The 21,554-nt window shown below is 33.1% G+C and overlaps 3 protein-coding genes across 3 annotated transcripts; 1 reads left to right on the forward strand and 2 right to left on the reverse strand.

The window, feature by feature from the left end:
- Window positions 1-819: 819 nt before the first annotated feature.
- Window positions 820-15,441, reverse strand: LOC130899966 (mediator of RNA polymerase II transcription subunit 14). The gene is made up of 17 exons (XM_057810188.1): window positions 15,109-15,441; window positions 14,866-14,998; window positions 14,485-14,784; window positions 13,396-13,528; window positions 13,101-13,341; window positions 12,906-13,044; window positions 12,707-12,848; window positions 12,262-12,626; window positions 11,996-12,200; window positions 10,774-10,943; window positions 10,465-10,711; window positions 9,394-9,537; window positions 4,679-4,992; window positions 3,564-4,619; window positions 2,198-2,359; window positions 1,863-2,132; window positions 820-1,793 (listed from the first exon to the last, which is right to left on the reverse strand). Exons 1-17 carry the CDS (start codon window positions 15,276-15,278, stop codon window positions 1,413-1,415), a joined length of 4,572 nt encoding a protein of 1,523 aa, XP_057666171.1. The 5' UTR covers window positions 15,279-15,441; the 3' UTR covers window positions 820-1,412.
- A 238-nt stretch (window positions 15,442-15,679) lies between these two features.
- Window positions 15,680-16,565, reverse strand: LOC130899960 (protein FRA10AC1 homolog). The gene is made up of 3 exons (XM_057810181.1): window positions 16,236-16,565; window positions 16,016-16,175; window positions 15,680-15,957 (listed from the first exon to the last, which is right to left on the reverse strand). Exons 1-3 carry the CDS (start codon window positions 16,515-16,517, stop codon window positions 15,680-15,682), a joined length of 720 nt encoding a protein of 239 aa, XP_057666164.1. The 5' UTR covers window positions 16,518-16,565.
- A 277-nt stretch (window positions 16,566-16,842) lies between these two features.
- Window positions 16,843-19,575, forward strand: LOC130900275 (60S ribosomal export protein NMD3). Its single transcript, XM_057810783.1, has 6 exons — window positions 16,843-17,005; window positions 17,060-17,589; window positions 17,922-18,215; window positions 18,273-18,540; window positions 19,078-19,257; window positions 19,312-19,575. Exons 1-6 carry the CDS (start codon window positions 16,956-16,958, stop codon window positions 19,502-19,504), a joined length of 1,515 nt encoding a protein of 504 aa, XP_057666766.1. The 5' UTR covers window positions 16,843-16,955; the 3' UTR covers window positions 19,505-19,575.
- The last annotated feature ends 1,979 nt before the right edge of the window (window positions 19,576-21,554 follow it).

A 21,554-nucleotide genomic window follows, 5' to 3' on the forward strand; every position in this document is an offset into this window, starting at 1 on the left:
GAGAAAGAAGGAATGTGATAAATAGCATCACCGTGACAGAAAACTAACACGAAAAGAAGAACAAAGGAAGAATTAAATGAACAAATGAGATAAAATAGAATAATACAAACTCTGCAAAAGCCATAAAAGATGAATGTAAGCAAGGAATACAATAAAAAACCAAAATAAACTGAGCGGAACACTTAGACATGAAAGGGAATAAGGCGAAAAGAAAATAACCGAATTTACAAATCGATAAAAGGTGAATGTGACCAGGAAAAGTAAAAAAAAGAAGTAGAATTGCGATAGATATAGAAAAGAGTAATGAAAGAATAGCTAGAAAGAGAAATAAAATAATAAGGAAATTGAGTAGTTAAAAATTAAAAAGAAATATGACGTACAAATAAAAAAGAATAAGAATTATAAAATGGAGAACAGGGATATAACAACAAAAGTCATAAAAGGAGAAATAACAGAAAAGGCTAACGAAAAAATACCAAATAAAAGGTGGGAAAGAAAAAACAAAAGATAAAGACACAAATTAAAAGGAAAATATGACATAAAGATGAAAAATAATCTCATAAAATGATAAGTTAGGTTATAAAATGAAGAAAAACATTCTAATAGTACAGAAAGCGATAAACCGAGAAAAACAAGAATTAAAAGTAAGAAACGAAAAGTATAAAGTGAAGGTTATATAAGGTATTAAATAAATTACTACAAAAAGGAACAGAATAATATGAAAAACTGTTGAAAAAATGAGGAAAATGATATAAGAAACGATATAACGTATCTGGTAAAAAATATCTACCATCACTTCACTAAAAAATAATACCAAACAATGAAATGATAAATATATTTCAATAGGAAAACATTTACAACCTGAAAATCACAAAAACAATTACAAAAAGGCTTTCGAAAGGCTTCCCAATTGGCTTTCGAAAGGCTTCCCAATGTATTTACTTTTGGAAGGCTTCCCAATTGGCTTTCGAAAGGCTTCCCAATGGGTTTACTTTTGGAAGGCTTCCCAATTGGCTTTCGAAAGGCTTCCCAATGGGTTTACTTTTGGAAGGCTTCCCAATTGGCTTTCGAAAGGCTTCCCAATTGGCTTTCGAAAGGCTTCCCAATGGGTTTACTTTTGGAAGGCTTCCCAATTGGCTTTCGAAAGGCTTCCCAATGTATTTACTTTTGGAAGGCTTCCCAATTGGCTTTCGAAAGGCTTCCCAATGTATTTACTTTTGGAAGGCTTTCGAAAGGCTTCCCAATGTATTTACTTTTGGAAGGCTTCCCAATTGGCTTTCGAAAGGCTTCCCAATTGGCTTTTGGAAGGCTTCCCAATGTGTTTACTTTCGAAAGGCTTCCCGATTGGCTTTTGGAAGGCTTCCCAATGGGTTTGCTTTCGAAAGGCTTCCCGATTGATCAACCTAACCGAATTATTGCGGACCCATCATACCCATCGGCATATTTACAGGATAACCGGGTTGGGATCCTTGTCCAGGCATCTGCATGGCGGGCGATTGGATTTGTTGCACCCCGGCGGTTACCGGACTCGGCGCCTGAGGTTCCGAGGGTAACGTCAAGTTAATAAGTAGTTCTCTGATAGCCGGAAAAACGGAACATTCGTTTATATTCGATTGGTATTGCGTGAAATGTTTGAGCATCTGACTAACGGAGGACATGGCGGGATTAGCACCGGCTTCACGTTTTTCGGCTAGAGTAGTTACGTTGGCGCTGATATCGTAAATCAGCGGTAGTACTATCGACGGCGGTTCCATACTAGGCGGGTACTGAATACCGATTCTGGTTATTTGTAACTGAAAATAAAAAAAAAAAAAAATCGATCGAATTATTTTAGTACGGAATACGATTAAAAACGGACTTACGAAGAAAAGTACTTTGGCTCTGAATACCAGCACACCGGTCATACCGACTGGAACGAGATTGGGGGCGCTGGGGGGGACTCTCAACACCCATTGTACCGCCCATTTCATTTGTTGTTGTTGCACCAGACCCGGCACCAATTCTAATTTCATAATTTGTATGAAATCCTTCAACACGTTCACCGGTAGGTTCAACATGTTGCAAAACGTGAACATGGACGTCGGTTTGTACGGTGGCGCCGCCGCTCGGGTGTCGAAGAATTTCTCCAATACCTGCGACGAGATACGAAACTATGAATAATAACCGGAATTGGACGGGTCGCAATCGATCGTCTTACCTGCAATTCCTCTTGGGACCAGACTTCTTTATGATCGGGAAGGGGGGTTATCTTCAGGTGCAAACTTTGTAGATGCTGAGTGTTCAAACCGATCCTGCACTGCAAAGTTTCGGTTACTTTGAAATGTATAACGCCCGGCTCGGTGGGTTGTATGGCCGTTAACTGAAATAACAAAAAAAAAAACAATAATCAGATACGGTTAGGTTAGGTTATTTCTTCTTTTTTCTTCTTCTTTAACCGACGTTGAAGCCTTTTCAACGATCGACTATCGATCCTGAGCACGGTGCCGCCTTCGCGGTCCTCCAGGTGCCGGTATCGATCGATCCCCGTGTCCCAGCCACCTCGGATGCCAAATCTGGATTTATGGAAGAGTTTTTCCGAGTCTGAAGGCTAACTAGGCGTTCGCGAACCACGTCAGTCCGTCGACCAAGTCTTGAAGATACTTCTCTAAGTGAGATCATGTTTGATAGAGCTTCTACCTTGGTGATATCGGTAAAATAGAGTCGGACGGTGACGTTTCTTCTTTTGGTCAACTTTGGATCGCCTAGAAGTCTTCTGTATTGATTCTAGCACCATAAGGGTACGCTCAGAAGCCGAGCTCCAAACGTGTGGACCGATATTTCAAAGATGGACTAATCCGGGTATTGGAGGGAATCGAAAGCTACTAAGGAGTATGAAGGTTTTTGGTATTGGTCCAAGTTTTGGTAAAGCTGCTTTAGATAAGGACAAATCGCTTCCCCAATGGTGGTAAAACGTTTCTATAGAATAGAAACAGCAACTGGATCCTTTTATGGTTAGTTATGTCAGTTAGTTTTCGATTGAAAATTGAAAATTTTTGTTTTTCTCTTCTTCTCTAGTAACTACAGTGGGACCGGAACCCGGATAAGCTCTAAGAAGCAACGTTTAGACTCTATGGTGGATTCGATGAGGTTAGATCCTGTTTTTTAGCAGTTTTTTTGTGTTTATTAAGATTTTATTATCCTCCATTTTGATCTTTCCTCATCCTGTCAATGTCAATCACCGATTCGGGTAGTTTATCATTCGATTAAGAATAAATTTGATACAAAAGTGTTTTTACAGGTTAAAATAGTAAAAATTTATCACAAAATTAAACTTTTCTCGTATTTACAAACTAAACCGTTTATAATATAATAATTTCAAACCTAACCTCACAAAAAAGGTTATTTATAGGTTAGATTAGGCTTTTAAAAAACTTTCATCCGTAAAAATTAATAAACAAATGATTGTTTCTATACAAAACGTTCGTTTTTTTTCCATTATATTCAATAAAGAACCTCGCATAACCTCAAAATGACAATTTTATAAAAATCCTTTGGGTAGTAGCGATCGAATTAGTAACACTTACGTAGTTTTCCGTATGCACGTATCTTTGCAGTTGCCTTTTCATATAAACGCACCCCAAGAACCTCTCCAATGGCGCCAATTCGGGCACCGGAAGTCCTTGAGGATGGGGCGAAGGGCAACAGAGTATCTCGAGAGCTTCGTGCGTCAGAAGCGTCGGTACGGCGCCGGCCCAAGATCTTTGCGGCAACACCCTCGATAAATGGCTACCTAATTTGAGATCGGTGGATTGTTGGGGGCTGTGCATCAGCGAATGCCCCCCGGGGGATTGCCCCGGTCGCGCCGGCGACGGTCGGGGCATACCGGGCGAGCCCGGCCAATTGGCCGAAGCCGCCGGCGACGACATACTTTGAGAAGGGAACGGACTGCCGTCGGTGTGGCCCGTCGGTATGAAACTGCTAACCGGCGAATGTCCCGGCAAGTTGGTACTCTGCGGACCGGGCGAGGAATTGCTCAACAACCCCCCCGGACTCGCCAATTGGGGATTGAGCGGCGAATTGGCCACCAAACCTCCGGGACTCGGATGCGGCATCGGACTGGGATTGATATTCGGTTGAAGCGACGTCGGAGACGCCAAATTAAACGAAGTCGCCGGACTGGATCCGTAACTGGCGTGAGTCGTCGGTTGGTTCATCGAAGTATGCGGACTGGCCGGCGTATGGGGATTGGAGCCCGATGGGGGGGTTAGCGGCGGATGGAAACGGAGACCGGCGGGTTCCCTTTGGCCCGCGGGCGATTGGGGTCCTCGGTGATGGCCTAGGAATCCGCCGCCTTCGACTTCCATCGGCGACGGAGGATTATCGTCTTCGGATTGAGATCTTCTTCGAAATACGGCGGTTTCGTCGACGTATTTCGATAGAAACGCTTTCAAACCTTGGGTGGGGGAAAATACGTCGACGACGTTGCTCCTATCGAATCTACTGTAAGCGCCATCTCTTAGCGACACCAGACCGGATCCTCGGATTCTAAGTTCCAGGCAATACATTCCTTGGTACGCCAAACGGATCAGCGTGCAAGACTGCGCCATTATGGTGAAAGTTTGGACCGGAACTTGGGGTCTCTACGACAACAAAAAAAAAAAAATTAGAAATAACACATAGTTAACGGGATTTCACTTACGGTGTTATGTATACCCAACTGAGGTATGGTCGGTAGTTTGCTGATCGACAATAACGGTTCGTAGGTCTCGTGCAACAACTGTATGATCTGTCCCAAATTCCTGTGTTGGTTCAAATGGGACTCCAACTGTTCTTGTATTATGGAATGGGCGTTTAGGGTGCCGTTTGTCGCACCGAATGCTAATTGGAACATTTTGTCCGAACTGACCCAAGTGATCGATACCATTGCGCCTTTGTCGGATCCGTAACAGAGGATTAATTTGGTGTAATTGTAAGATTTGATGCAGAACATGTTCGAAAGGAAACTGTATTTGTCTAAAATTGAGAGAGAAAAATGTTATTGCGATACAAAATTTTTCCGCTGCTTCCTTTATATTAGATTTTATAATAATTTGGAAAAATACTTCGGAAGAGCGCTAGGTAGGCCCCTGATTGAGTTCCAAGGTTTTATTGGGGATATTTAGATGTATCGAAGTGGGGCAATTGAAGTTACCACAGATTTTACTCATCCTGAATGGAAACTATCTAATACAACACCCTGTATGTTATATTAACTCTCAATTTTGCCCTTTCCTCTTCCTAAACGGGGTAATATAACTTTTTACCAAGTTATACAGGGTAATTTCAATGATATGGTCACTTTTATACATAAGAATCTAATCGAATCACTTTGTATTATTTAAAACCATACACTGGATGGAAACTGTCCAATAGAACATCCTGTATGTTATATTAACTCTCAATTTTGCCCTTTCCTCTTCCTAAACGGGGTAATATAACTTTTTACCAAGTTATACAGGGTAATTTCAATGATATGGTCACTTTTATACATAAGAATCTAATCGAATCACTTTGTATTATTTAAAACCAGACACTAGATGGAAACTGTCCAATAGAACATCCTGTATGTTATATTAACTCTCAATTTTGCCCTTTCCTCTTCCTAAACGGGGTAATATAACTTTTTACCAAGTTATACAGGGTAATTTCAATGATATGGTCACTTTTATACATAAGAATCTAATCGAATCACTTTGTATTATTTAAAACCAGACACTAGATGGAAACTGTCCAATAGAACATCCTGTATGTTATATTAACTCTCAATTTTGCCCTTTCCTCTTCCTAAACCGGGTAATATAACTTTTTACCAAGTTATACAGGGTAATTTCAATGATATGGTCACTTTTATACATAAGAATCTAATCGAATCACTTTGTATTATTTAAAACCAGACACTAGATGGAAACTGTCCAATAGAACATCCTGTATGTTATATTAACTCTCAATTTTGCCCTTTCCTCTTCCTAAACGGGGTAATATAACTTTTTACCAAGTTATACAGGGTAATTTCAATGATATGGTCACTTTTATACATAAGAATCTAATCGAATCAATTTGTATTATTTAAAACCATACACTGGATGGAAACTGTCCAATAGAACATCCTGTATGTTATATTAACTCTCAATTTTGCCCTTTCCTCTTCCTAAACGGGGTAATATAACTTTTTACCAAGTTATACAGGGTAATTTCAATGATATGGTCACTTTTATACATAAGAATCTAATCGAATCACTTTGTATTATTTAAAACCAGACACTAGATGGAAACTGTCCAATAGAACATCCTGTATGTTATATTAACTCTCAATTTTGCCCTTTCCTCTTCCTAAACGGGGTAATATAACTTTTTACCAAGTTATACAGGGTAATTTCAATGATATGGTCACTTTTATACATAAGAATCTAATCGAATCACTTTGTATTATTTAAAACCAGACACTAGATGGAAACTGTCCAATAGAACATCCTGTATGTTATATTAACTCTCAATTTTGCCCTTTCCTCTTCCTAAACGGGGTAATATAACTTTTTACCAAGTTATACAGGGTAATTTCAATGATATGGTCACTTTTATACATAAGAATCTAATCGAATCACTTTGTATTATTTAAAACCAGACACTAGATGGAAACTGTCCAATAGAACATCCTGTATGTTATATTAACTCTCAATTTTGCTCTTTCCTCTTCCTAAACGGGGTAATATAACTTTTTACCAAGTTATACAGGGTAATTTCAATGATATGGTCACTTTTATACATAAGAATCTAATCGAATCACTTTGTATTATTTAAAACCATACACTGGATGGAAACTGTCCAATAGAACATCCTGTATGTTATATTAACTCTCAATTTTGCCCTTTCCTCTTCCTAAACGGGGTAATATAACTTTTTACCAAGTTATACAGGGTAATTTCAATGATATGGTCACTTTTATACATAAGAATCTAATCGAATCACTCTGTATTATTTAAAACCATACACTGGATGGAAACTGTCCAATAGAACATCCTGTATGTTATATTAACTCTCAATTTTGCCCTTTCCTCTTCCTAAACGGGGTAATATAACTTTTTACCAAGTTATACAGGGTAATTTCAATGATATGGTCACTTTTATATATAAGAATCTAATCGAATCACTTTGTATTATTTAAAACCAGACACTAGATGGAAACTGTCCAATAGAACACCCTGTATGTTATATTAACTCTCAATTTTGCTCTTTCCTCTTCCTAAACGGGGTAATATAACTTTTTACCAAGTTATACAGGGTAATTTCAATGATATGGTCACTTTTATACATAAGAATCTAATCGAATCACTCTGTATTATTTAAAACCATACACTGGATGGAAACTGTCCAATAGAACATCCTGTATGTTATATTAACTCTCAATTTTGCCCTTTCCTCTTCCTAAACGGGGTAATATAACTTTTTACCAAGTTATACAGGGTAATTTCAATGATATGGTCACTTTTATACATAAGAATCTAATCGAATCACTTTGTATTATTTAAAACCAGACACTAGATGGAAACTGTCCAATAGAACATCCTGTATGTTATATTAACTCTCAATTTTGCCCTTTCCTCTTCCTAAACGGGGTAATATAACTTTTTACCAAGTTATACAGGGTAATTTCAATGATATGGTCACTTTTATATATAAGAATCTAATCGAATCACTTTGTATTATTTAAAACCAGACACTAGATGGAAACTGTCCAATAGAACACCCTGTATGTTATATTAACTCTCAATTTTGCTCTTTCATCTTCCTAAACGGGGTAATATAACTTTTTACCAAGTTATACAGGGTAATTTCAATGATATGGTCACTTTTATATATAAGAATCTAATCGAATCACTTTGTATTATTTAAAACCAGACACTAGATGGAAACTGTCCAATAGAACATCCTGTATGTTATATTAACTCTCAATTTTGCCCTTTCCTCTTCCTAAACGGGGTAATATAACTTTTTACCAAGTTATACAGGGTAATTTCAATGATATGGTCACTTTTATACATAAGAATCTAATCGAATCACTTTGTATTATTTAAAACCAGACACTAGATGGAAACTGTCCAATAGAACACCCTGTATGTTATATTAACTCTCAATTTTGCTCTTTCATCTTCCTAAACGGGGTAATATAACTTTTTACCAAGTTATACAGGGTAATTTCAATGATATGGTCACTTTTATATATAAGAATCTAATCGAATCACTTTGTATTATTTAAAACCAGACACTAGATGGAAACTGTCCAATAGAACATCCTGTATGTTATATTAACTCTCAATTTTGCCCTTTCCTCTTCCTAAACGGGGTAATATAACTTTTTACCAAGTTATACAGGGTAATTTCAATGATATGGTCACTTTTATACATAAGAATCTAATCGAATCACTTTGTATTATTTAAAACCAGACACTAGATGGAAACTGTCCAATAGAACACCCTGTATGTTATATTAACTCTCAATTTTGCTCTTTCCTCTTCCTAAACGGGGTAATATAACTTTTTACCAAGTTATACAGGGTAATTTCAATGATATGGTCACTTTTATACATAAGAATCTAATCGAATCACTCTGTATTATTTAAAACCATACACTGGATGGAAACTGTCCAATAGAACATCCTGTATGTTATATTAACTCTCAATTTTGCCCTTTCCTCTTCCTAAACGGGGTAATATAACTTTTTACCAAGTTATACAGGGTAATTTCAATGATATGGTCACTTTTATACATAAGAATCTAATCGAATCACTTTGTATTATTTAAAACCAGACACTAGATGGAAACTGTCCAATAGAACACCCTGTATGTTATATTAACTCTCAATTTTGCTCTTTCATCTTCCTAAACGGGGTAATATAACTTTTTACCAAGTTATACAGGGTAATTTCAATGATATGGTCACTTTTATATATAAGAATCTAATCGAATCACTTTGTATTATTTAAAACCAGACACTAGATGGAAACTGTCCAATAGAACATCCTGTATGTTATATTAACTCTCAATTTTGCCCTTTCCTCTTCCTAAACGGGGTAATATAACTTTTTACCAAGTTATACAGGGTAATTTCAATGATATGGTCACTTTTATATATAAATATTTAATCTAATCACCTTGTATTATTGAAATCCACCCTCGAGGGTTAATTTCCTATTATTAAAACACTTTTTTATTGCTTTGATTCAGTTGCACATCATTTCACGTTGTATAAATATCATTTTGAATACAGGGTTAACCAAAAGTTGATCAAAAGGTTTTTTCGTTGAATTTTTACAAAACCAAACGGTCCAATGGAAACTGCACCTAAATCAAATTATAAAAATAATACGAAAACTCACCTATTTTAAGATATTCGCTCAAATCATGTACGAGAGTATACAAATGAACGATCTGATTCCAATCGCTTATTAAAGAATCCGCAGTCTTTGCAGTATTGTCAATTGTGGTCATTTCGTATTGAAAATAAATCGGACGCCTAGATCCTGGAAAAGAAGATTCAATAAGGACGATTATAATATGAAAAAACCCCTACGGAACAATTGTGAGTGATAGGGATGGGGGTGTATACTCAAAAAAATTGAAAATACAATTTTTTAATGGGATAATTTAAAAAAAAAACAACATCTAAGTCACTTTAGTATGTCTTTTCATATTTATGAAGCGTTCCCTTCAAAAAAATATTTATCATTATTATTTAGTTTGAAAATGAATGGACTATAACGCCAAAACTTATTTTTTGTTCAATTTCAAAATTTGTAATTTGTACAGTTGCGGTTTAGTATCAATATAATTAATTTTTGGAAAAATTGAACAGAATCTATAATTTTTAATGATGATTTTACATTTCGATGATGTGGATCTTGGTCATGAGACAGTTTTGGGAGTTTTTTGATTTTGATTTACAAGTTTTTTTTCATTTTAAATCATAAAATGATCAATTACATATTCGTATAATATAAAAACACAGTAAAAAAATTAGTTAAGGCCCCAATTGACCTCTACAATATAAATAAATGATATTATCTCTTCGATGCTTGGTCATGAGACAGTTTTGGAAGTTTTTTGATCATTATCTACAATTTTTTTTCATTTTCAATCATAAAATGATCAATTACATATTCGTATGATATAAAAAAACAATAAAAAAATTAATTAAGGCCCCAATTAACTCCTACAATATAAATAAATGATATTATATCTTCGATGCTTGGTCATGAGACAGTTTTGGAAGTTTTTTGATCATTATCTACAATTTTTTTTCATTTTCAATCATAAAATGATCAATTACATATTCGTATGTAAAAAAAATTAGTTAAGGCCCCAATTAACCCTTATACAATAATTAATATCATTCCGATTCATAAATATGATAAACTTTGATGTAAAAAATCTTCTACTATGTCTGTTACCTTGTTCTTTGGGATGGGTACTGGAAAGCGGTGTGGAATAAAACACGAACTCCACCATCCAACTTTTCAAAACTCCTTTACTCAAAACTCGTATCGAAACCGATAGCAAACGTTTCATTAGAGCGTTCCAAGCAGTAGAAAGTCCAATTTCCTTAGAAGGAGGCGGTAATTGAATCAATTTCAATACCAAACCTGTGGCGTTCGATTCAACTTGAAGACCTTGATGGAAAACGTTCCTTTTAGTCAACTGGAAAGAAATTATTCACGTTTAATAATAACTACGAATGAGTATTCGAAGACGAAACTCACTTCGTTGGCTAAAGTTACAAACGGTAACCGTTCATCACACATGGCTACAACGTGCGCCAGCTCGGCTATAAAATAAGCAGGTTGTTTACTTCTTCTAGCTGTCGGTTCAGGTTTTATGCCACATTTTCTTTTTAAACTATTCGATTCTGTGGTATCCGATTCTAGTGAGCCTAAAATAATTAGATATGAGATAAAAAATTAAATGGACACTTTTCTTCTGTGATTAGTACATTCTTTTCTTGTGGTACCACTACAAGTACCACGTTTAGTAAATTAGGGGAGGAAAAACCCAAAACGTAGAGTCAAAGTGAAATTCATATAGACAGAAACCGTAAAAAAAATTGGAGACCCCTGGATGAGAAGACCAAGAGACGAATGAGATGGTAAAAGCAAAAGCAAGTGATAGAGAACATTAAAAAATTGGGATATACAAGAATTTAGACACAACATCAACCATAAGTGAGGATTAACTACAATAAAACAACTAAAAATCATAAAAATATGAAGAAGAATAAGAAAAGAATCAGAGCCCCAAAAAGTGGTAAAATTCCCACAGGAATGTATCTGCACCACAATAAATAGTCCGGGTTGCAGTATTTATATCAGATAATTCTTAAAGAAATTACATTAAGTAGAATTTAAAAAAAAAGAACCATCTAATATGAATAATACTTTCAGTGGACGTAGTAGTTCAAATGAACCATTAGAAAAATCATAACTATCCTCAAAGAAAGTAAATCAAGCAGAATATTAAAAAAAGAACCGTCTAAAAACGAATAATATATTCAATAAGTCTAGTAGTTCAAATGAACCATTAGGAAAATCGTGAAATTTCTCAAAGAAAGTACATCAAGCAGAATATTTAAAAAAAAAACTGTCTTACAACGATTAACACATTCAATGAGGGTAGTAGTTCAAATGTACCATTAAGAAAATGACACGATCACATAATTTTGCCCATAACTTTAGAACCATCCGACATAGAGCTTCGCAAAAAAATTCTTTAGAATAAGGAAGAAATTCTTCATAAATAGGACGATTTACAAATTTGTAGCCCAACTGGTTTCCAAGCTACAAACGTCAAAAGTTAACTTTTCAAAATTCCGTAATATATTATCAAAAGAAACCGTTTCTTTTGTTTTTTTTTTACCTATTACCTTCTTTATATAACCAACAATCAAATCATTGATCTAATTTTGAAAATGTATAAAAATTTAATCACCTGATACGCTAGTAAACGGTCCATGCGTAGAAACAAATGTATCGAATTCTATCAAAGATTGTACTTTGAGAAAAACTTTAGGTATTTCGGATTCCATAGTATCATCATCAGGGTTATCCTCGATACTGGAATGTTTAACGACAGCCAAATAAAAAGAAACATCAATTTCCGAAGAACCGTTTCCCATTTCTTTAAGTTCAACAATCTGAAATACGGTTTAAAGAAAAAAAATGGAACATTATTCAAATTTTTTTCATAAAACTCACCAATACAACGTTCGGATGCCTATGTAAGCGTACATACATCTTGTGTCGTCCAATTTTAGTGATGGGGTGATCACCGTGGTACATTAAAGGAAGTTTTTCATAAGCAGTTGCGGGTAAATGTTGCAAAGTTTTTTCACAACGTCTCTGAGTGATCCAATACCTCAATTCCGATATCAGCATTGGTAATTTGGAATGATCACCGTTAAGAGCTTGATTTAGATCGGGTATAAGAGGCGGTTCATATTGCGGCACGTGACATTGTAACATTCCGGTATGTGTATCGACAGTTATTAGCAATTGCTCAGCTCGCAAACAAGGTTGTAGTATGGCAACTGATAAAATTGCCGGAGAACCTTGTAGATTACCTGAAATAAGAATTATTAAAAAATAATGTAGAAACATATACGTAACTATATAATAATTAATAGTTCAAGTTATTACTCACATTCTACATCCTTAAGCATCCCTTGTAGTTCTAATTTAATATCGGATAATCTACTTTTGGTTCTAACGTAAATGGTATAAACTAAAAGTCGTTCCATTGATAAAACTTCGGATCTTATTGCTCTATCAGCAATCTCACTTTCCTAAAAAGAAAATAATTCGTTATAGTTAATTATTTTTTTGAAATTCGTCACTAATACCTTGTTTCCTAAAGATGGTACATGAACTACTGCCAACGGTCGAGCTGGATCGTGGATATCTACTTGAACAGACAGCCGGTACCCTAATTCAGATCGAATATCCTTATTTATCATTTCTTTACCCCTATTGGTCAATTCCCTGTAATTACAAAAAAAAAATAACAATAGAAAATTAAATTTTTATAAATCAGTTACCTCCAATAAGACACAGTCAAACATTTTCCAGGAATATATTCATCAACATGAATATGATCGTCTAATCTATCTCTCATTAACCTTAGGGTTTGAGAATACAAGACTTCCAACTGTAACGATTGACAAAAAAAGTGTAAACAATTGTATACTTCGGTTAAAGGTTGGGAATTATCCACCAAACGAGTTTGGATTAATTGATGGATGTACTGCACTTGTAGAGAATGCACCAGAACTTTTCCATCTAAAAAATTGATATTTTTATGATATTTTTCAAGATATTTATTATTTCAATCACCTCCAGTTTCTTTATCTCCAACTAAAATATCAATTTCTAGTAATCTCCATGGAATATTAGGACCATCTCCCATTACTGTTAACGATACTTCAAATTCATGTTGAACATGAAAGGTAACTCTTCCATTTTCAATCTAAAATTGAATTATTGTGAAAAACTAGTGAGAACAGTAGTTTTCAGTCTTTGGTTTATTATTTTTTGGTATTCACTTGAAGTATCCAGTCTCCTCAAGTGTTGTACAATACAATTTACTTTCAACTAACATGAATACTCAATATTTTCCATAGAAATTAAATATTTCAACTTGATTGTGGGTATTATCGATTTTTTTGCTTTAGTTCATACAGCAAAATATCAAGAATTCATTATTACATTATTATATTTCAAAAAAGAACCGAATTATACATAAAATGAATGTAGTAGTTCAAATGAACCATCACGAAATTGACACGATCACATAATTTTGCCCATAACTCATGTAACATAGAGTTTCGCAGAGCTTTGTAAATAATTGGAATTACAAATTTGATTTAGCATAGAAATTAAATATTTCTACTTGATGTAGGTATCATCATATTTCTGCTCTAGTTCGTACAGCAAAATATTAAATATTTATTCCTATATTTCAAAAAGAACAAAATAAGAACGAATAATACATAAAATGAATGTAGTAGTTCAAATGAACCATTAAGAAAATTACTTGATTATGGGAAAATATCAAGTATTTCATGTCAGAATATATAAAAATCCAGTTTTACATAATGTTGAAACGATTTGCATAAAATACTCAATATTTTACCTAATAAAACAGCATAGAAAGTTGTATGTTTGGTACTAATTGAAAATAAACAACTACTCTTGAATTGGAATCTCTATCAATTCTCTATAGTAAGTTATAAGACGGAATATTCAAAATATTCCAAATAAATCAAAAAATAAACTGATTTTTTGTAGTAATTCCTATTATTAATTAATAATTACTCATTGTCACCAAAAACAATTAAGATAAGATAAAAAACTAGTTTTTAATGATTAAAAGTATGACTTTACTTCTAAAATAACAACTTTTTAATAAAATTATTAATTAACCTTCAAGTTTTTCATTTGCGGTAACAAATTTCCTGTTACAAGTCTATGTTGAATGACCTGGTTGAGCCTTAACAGGGTATTTCTTTTCTCTGACGGAGTTATGGGATCTGGTGGGACAATTTTCTCTCTTATACAAGCTGGTAATCTACCATAAGTGCCAGTTGTTAGTACTTCCACAGCTGCTGGTATGTGAAAATTAGGTACTCTGGCTTGTACTAATGTTTCTCTAGCCATTCTAGCTAACATATCAGCTGTTTCAACAAATAACAGGGACTGTTTATCCAAAAAGTTCATAATTCTCTGGAAATAAAGTTGTTTATTATAAAGTATAGATAAAAAATATTATTATTGAAATAATTATCCTAAATATTGAATTCTTACGGCTGATTTTTCAACTTTTGATGCACTGTTGGCCCATTTTGTAAGAGCTAACAGCCTTACGAATAACTGTCTAGTTCTGGTTGCGAAATTATAAATTTCAATTTTTCTCTCCATATCAGTTTTTCGGGGTAACCTAAAACGTTTATTCACTGTAAATTTCATTACATATAACGTAAATACTAAAAATATTGATAAATATTTGTAACAAAGTTAGTACATTTTTTTTTTGTTAATATTACTTACAATTCGGCCAAAACGGTGAGTTCGTGATAAGTTCGTTGTACGATAAATTCTATTAACAGTGCCAACGACATCATTCCTCCTCGGTTACCTTCTTGTGGGCCCCCAAGATTATTTTGTGCCACCGCGTTCGAAACGGGCGTTTGAAGCCCTTCTAAAGGTACAGGAGCCATTTTTTTCCAAGTAATAAGTTTATTTAAATAAAAAAGTCGAAGTATTAACACAAATCGTTTAGTTTACATCTTATTTAACTTCAACCATCTAATTAAAAACCATGTATAATAATAATGTAAATGTCCATTGACAGTTTTGACAACAAAATTGTGTCAATCCCTCTATCTCACTCTTACATACTTATATTCAAAGAGATGGAAAAGTAGTTTATGACGAGGAAGAATAAATTTTAGATCTATGGTTGGTTTACTCCACGTTGCCACGTTTTCTCAAAATTAACGCACCATATATACCTTACCATAGTTCCTTTTTTTTTTTAATATGTAGTTGAGGCTTCATTAAATTTCTCAAAATTATGGAAAATAAAAGAAAAAGATTATAAATTTGTTTAAATATTTATTTATAATAATAAATCTTGCAAATATTCTTCCATTTCTTCATCTCTGGATTTTTGTTCTACGGGTTTATGATTCTCCCATGGTGATTCCTTATCTGTTTCAGATGCTTTTTCTTCTACGTTTTGTTCTTCAATTTCTTCAGGTACCGAAATACCAGTAGAGCAGCTGGGTTCTTGAAAATTATCTTTTTTCTTACAATTCGATTTTTTCTTTTTTAATCTTTTTATTTCTTTCTTTTTGCTATGATAATTTAATTTTTTAGAACAATCTATACAAAGTCCTACAAAAAATGAAAACTTGACCAAAGAAAATCGTATAAAGTTTTTATTTGCACATACTTATTTTAACTAACGCATTTTTCTTTTCACCATGTTCTACATAACCAAAATTCACTTCCCAGGTACGTAAATCAGATTCTTCATTACATTGTTTATTACCACAAATGAATTGACCTTTTCCTGTAACCACTTCTTTCTCAATTCTCCATCGAAGAGCGATCTTGTAAACTCTTAACGATTAGTAAACATAATAAGTAAACAATGTTTGTGAACGTTTTACCTTATTTTCTTTATATTTACTAAGATCTCCGATGCAATATTCCTTGAAAAGTTTATTGTAATAACGTTTTGCAAATTGTTGTTCCCATGTATCCGCCGAATCGTCTTCCTCCCATAAAAATTTATGATTTTGAACTATAACGTGATAATCATTTCTATCTTTGGAAGTATCTCGTTTTAAAAGACTAGTATCTCCCGGTCTTTTCAGAATATAATCGTTTATTATCATCTTATGTATATCGTATGGATTTAAATACCGCATTTGATTTCGTAAACTACTCATTTTTATTATTTACAATTTGAAAACTTTGATCACTAATTGTACTGTTTATAAAATATAGAAATATTGAGTATTGACATTAATTCATAGAATAATATTCTTCTTTAACTGTCACAATAAGTCTATGTTATAGAACACTTACAGTTACACGAATCGAATTTAAGTTGATATTAGTTTATCCTCATCTTTTTATTAATACTGTATGCAATTTTTAAAAGGATTTCTATTCAATAAATTCATAAGATACGATCAAAATGCTATGTTAAAAAAGCAAAATAGCTCTTGTTTAATCCTTTGTTAATTTCAAAAAGAAGAAGTGTTTTGTCATAAACACATGCTATAATTGTTTTTAGGTTATGAATGGTATATTAGGTTAAGTTATTCATCCATTAAGAATTTTGAAAACATTTACTTTTATATGAGTTTAGTACACGATCGAAAATGGAGTATATTAAAGAACCCTTGCCGAGTGAACCATTAAAACCGACAATGTAAGATTTTCTTTTATTATATAAAAATGTGTTTACCAAATTTCACACTTTCAGATTATGTTGCGAGTGTGGTATAGCTATCGAACCAAATCCTGCTAATATGTGCGTCGGTTGTCTACGTTCGCAGGTAGATATAACGGAAGGTATACCTAAACAGGCTACTTTGCATTTTTGTCGTGGATGTGAAAGATATTTTCAACCGCCAGCCGAATGGATAAATTGCGCTTTAGAATCCAGAGAATTACTCTCGTTATGTTTGAAGAAACTTAAAGGTTTAAATAGAGTTAAGCTTGTTGACGCCTCTTTCGTTTGGACTGAACCTCATTCCAAAAGAATTAAGGTAAAATTAACTGTACATGGGGAAGTGGCTGGAGGTGCTATATTACAGCAGGTATTTGTTGTGGAATATACTGTTTCGCATCAGATGTGTGATGATTGTCATCGGTCGGAAGCACAGGACTTTTGGAGGGCTTCAGTACAAGTTAGACAAAAATCAGAAAACAAAAAGACGTTTTATTATCTTGAACAACTTATTTTAAAGCACAAAGCTCATGAGAATACGTTAGGTATAAAACCTGTTCATGGTAAGTTATTAAAAATGCTTTTGTTGATTTCAGGTTACCTTTAATTGAAAATACATATAAAAATCGATAAAACCTTGAAGTTTTGACCTATTGTAGTGTTTCTTTGCTTATAAATGAAGTTTCAATAATAGGAGACGAATAAATTAACTTGATTTTACAAACTCTTATAAAAAGATTGTAGGAATTAGGAATTTGATAAAAATCTATAAAACAAAAAGGAATTGCCTGCTATTTTTCATTATATGTCTTAAGACGACTGTTAAAACCTAAATTCTCACTATTTATCATATTTTGATTAAAAAATTTCTTATTATTATTGTTTTAAATTCTAGGTGGTTTGGATTTTTTTTATACTACTGAGAGCCACGCTAGGAAAATGGTGGACTTTTTAGCCGCAGTTCTTCCTTGCAAATTTCAACATTCCAAAAAATTAATTTCCCACGATATCCACAGCAATGTCTATAATTACAAATTCACATATTCGGTGGATATTGTACCGGTATCCAAAGATAGTGTAATTTGTCTTCCAAAAAAATTAACCCAACAATTAGGAGGAATTTCTCCTATATGTTTAATTTACAGAGTTACAAATTCTATACATCTCATAGATCCTTCGACAGCTCAAAGTAAGACAATTAAACAATTATAGTTTTCAAAATTTTTGGTTTTAAATGTCTTTTTAGTCGCAGAAGTTAATGCCACCACGTTTTATCGCAACCCTTTTGGTGCTATTTGTAATCCTAAACAGCTAGTAGAATATATTGTAATGGATATTGAACCGATTAAAGATAAAGATAGAAAAATATTTCCCGGACAAGGTGCTATATCATACAGACACGTTCTTGCTGATATTTGGGTAGTAAAAGCGTCCGAATTGGGTATTAATGACAATAATATCCATACTAGAACTCACCTGGGACACATATTAAAACCTGGAGATTCTGTTTTAGGGTATGTATTATAAAATTACAGCTTACAACTTACCATACAAGATTTTATTATTGCTTTGACTTATTAAGGACTAGGAAAGGTGATTGTATGCTCTAAACGAGCAATCAGACTCCTTAGACTTTCTTGCAGCTTCCGGGAAGACTTTAATCAGTATCCACTGATAGTAGAACCAGATAAGCGAGTGGTTGCGAGGTTTATTTTCTTTGGGAGTAGAAAGAGCTATGATTATAGTTAGTTTAGCTTGTATCAAAGCGGATATTCCAAAATTAGCTTGTATTTCTTTAGAGTTTACAGAGAAATTGTAGCAGAGTTGGATTAATCGTCCAGGCAAGGTGTTTACACATATACAAATGTGTCTCAAAGACATATTGTGTTCAGTTGGGTCTCTATTTCACACGAATATGGATAAACTAATATTTTGTCGATGACTAACGTTTAATGCTTTTTCGTAACCTCTCGAAGTCTAAATACATCTGATATTTGTAATATTAACCATGGAAGTGCATCAAACAATTGAGTTATGAAATTTTTTCATAGATATAATTTAGAAGATAGCAATATAAATGACAGCAATTTTGATAAACTCGAAAGAACGTCCATTCCGGATGTTCTTTTAGTGAAAAAACTGTATGGAGACAGATCTTTTAGAAGGAGACAAAGAATTTGGAAACTAAAGAGACTTGCTGAAGGAGATACCGCATTTAATCCTGATGCCAAGTAAATAAAAGATATTTCGGGAATTTCTTGATGCTTAATGATTGTTTTTTATAGTGATTACCACGAATTTTTGGACGACCTTGAAGAAGATCCTGATTTAAGACAGAATATTAATATATTCAAGGATAAATCTAAACTTATAGCTGTGGATGTTTTTGATAACGAAGGCGATGCTCCTCGTGTTACTTTGGCGGAAATGTTGGATGATTTGGTCATAGATGACGTCGAAATGGAGGAAGTTGATTAAATAATTTTTTATATACAGTGTTTAAATGAATTGTTTATTTTCATTAAACTGTAATATATCTTCAGAATTCATATTCGTACTTATTAATGAATGAAAACCTGAAGTACTTACGTCATAACCGCCCCTATAAACAACTTACCTGAATATTTTTAAATATAATTAAACATAATTTCCTATTTGTAAGTTTCAACTGTAAAAGTTGATACGATATTTATAAAAATTATCTGCTGCAATCCACTTCAAATACATCGTTGCCATATAAGAAACATTGAATTTATCACTTACGCATGTGAAAATAATTCTTGATTCTATAAAAATCAAACAGTACCTACCTGTTCTACATACTGTTCGTAACTAAAAATTTTTAAACATTTAGTTCCATTGACAGCTGACATATGACACTAGAGTATCAATATTAGAAAAAGTATTCTATGTTCTAAGGTTTCAACAAATTATACAGCCACATGTAAAAATAATAGTGATTTTTTTTAATTTCTTATTTCTTAGACCTTTTGATATAATAATGCTTCTAAATGTTCTTGATTGTATCAAAATATTATAAAGACTGAAGAGACGTGAAATCAAGAACACTGACAGCTGACAAATGACATAGAGTTTCAATAGATTATACAGCCACATGTGAAAAAAATAGTAATAATATTTGAATTGAAAACAACGATGTGACGTCGTACACTTTGATAAACGCGTTAAATATTAACGTCCGTTCCTCACGTATTCAATTCAAAAGCTACTCACAATTTACTCACTTTATAAAGTGAGTTTTACTTGAAAGAAATCACATTTATTATTATGTTGTTTATTCACAATTAATTATAAAGTAAGGGAATGTCGTGCAATTTGTGATGTCAGAAGACAGTCTGACAGATTTGATTGATTACACCGTCCTTTGTTGAAGAGCTCTTGATGTAATCCAGTTTCATTGACAGCTGACATTAAAGTTTAAGAAGATTATACAGACACATATAAAAATCCGAATAATTATATTTCAAATAAAATATCTGAAAATACGAGTATTTTTCCCTTCAAGATGTGGATTGCAAAAATATTTGAGTGGTTTATGTGAATGTATTTAGATGATTTGTTAGTGAAGCTATTTGTAAGTGGCTAAAAACAAGCTGTATTCGATGGTGTGTTGCCGATAATATCGACGACAGCTTTATTCCCGTGAATTCGTCAATTGGGATAATAAATACAAATTTATTCATAATTCTTTTATTCATTACTCAAAATTTTCTACATTTTTTTGGTTCCTTTGTAGATAATAAATACTATCTTCTAAAATTAGTCCGACTTGCGTAACAATAATATGAAAGCTAGGGAATGGGATATTTAAAGTAAAAAATACATTTTCACTATTAAATGTATAAACAATTGGTTAAAATATCGATTTAGTTCATTTATTCAAGTGAGAAATGATATCTATGTTTTTTAAACAAGGTTTATAAAGCAAATAGTATTTGTTTTGTGAGAGCAATTAATATTTGTTGTATTTTTCCTAGCTTTCAAATTGTAGGTGATTCATACAATAAAAATTTTAGACCTGTCGCCAGTACCACAACTTTCTCCAGGAGTTGTAAACTATACAGGGTGATCAAATCTTAAATTGAGACCTAATATATTCTTAATTGCATACATTTTTAGCTATATAATAGTTTTTCCAAGTTTCGTATATGAGATTTTTATCACTCTGTATGTATAAACTTACATACTATTATGAAAATATTTACTTTTATAATTTTGAAGCCAAGTTTTTTTATCAAAATTTGTTTTATGAAAGGCAGGGAATTTCATTTAGTTAAAAGAGTTACTTCTACTATAAACCCTGTGTGACTATCTTAAGTAGCAAAAAAATAGTAATTTCTCAATTGTACTTCTACTACATGGTCATTATTTAAAGTGTTTAAAACCAAAATGTATCCGTTAGAGTTCAAACTAACAATGAAATACTGAAGTGACTCATTTTGACTTTTCTGTGAATTTATTTACATATACAATATTTTAAAACTCTTTTTATACTTATCTGTATGTA

This window comes from Diorhabda carinulata, chromosome 12 (genome assembly GCF_026250575.1).
Source record: "Diorhabda carinulata isolate Delta chromosome 12, icDioCari1.1, whole genome shotgun sequence".
Lineage (NCBI taxonomy): Eukaryota > Metazoa > Arthropoda > Insecta > Coleoptera > Chrysomelidae > Diorhabda > Diorhabda carinulata.

Excerpts from the sequence above, each read along its gene's own strand:
- LOC130899966 (XM_057810188.1), bottom strand. The coding sequence starts at position 15,278 with ATGGCTCCTGTACCTTTAGAAGGGCTTCAAACGCCCGTTTCGAACGCG. Across the intron at positions 13,342-13,395 it reads TGGAGATAAAGAAACTGGAG|ATGGAAAAGTTCTGGTGCAT; the intron begins GTGATTGAAATA and ends TCAATTTTTTAG. Across the intron at positions 2,360-3,563 it reads ACGTGCATACGGAAAACTAC|TTAACGGCCATACAACCCAC; the intron begins GTAAGTGTTACT and ends TTGTTATTTCAG.
- LOC130899960 (XM_057810181.1), bottom strand. The coding sequence starts at position 16,517 with ATGAGTAGTTTACGAAATCAAATGCGGTATTTAAATCCATACGATATA. Across the intron at positions 16,176-16,235 it reads GTAAATATAAAGAAAATAAG|ATCGCTCTTCGATGGAGAAT; the intron begins GTAAAACGTTCA and ends AGAGTTTACAAG. Across the intron at positions 15,958-16,015 it reads AAATGCGTTAGTTAAAATAA|GACTTTGTATAGATTGTTCT; the intron begins GTATGTGCAAAT and ends CATTTTTTGTAG.
- LOC130900275 (XM_057810783.1), top strand. The coding sequence starts at position 16,956 with ATGGAGTATATTAAAGAACCCTTGCCGAGTGAACCATTAAAACCGACA. Across the intron at positions 17,590-17,921 it reads AGGTATAAAACCTGTTCATG|GTGGTTTGGATTTTTTTTAT; the intron begins GTAAGTTATTAA and ends TTTAAATTCTAG. Across the intron at positions 19,258-19,311 it reads GCATTTAATCCTGATGCCAA|TGATTACCACGAATTTTTGG; the intron begins GTAAATAAAAGA and ends TGTTTTTTATAG.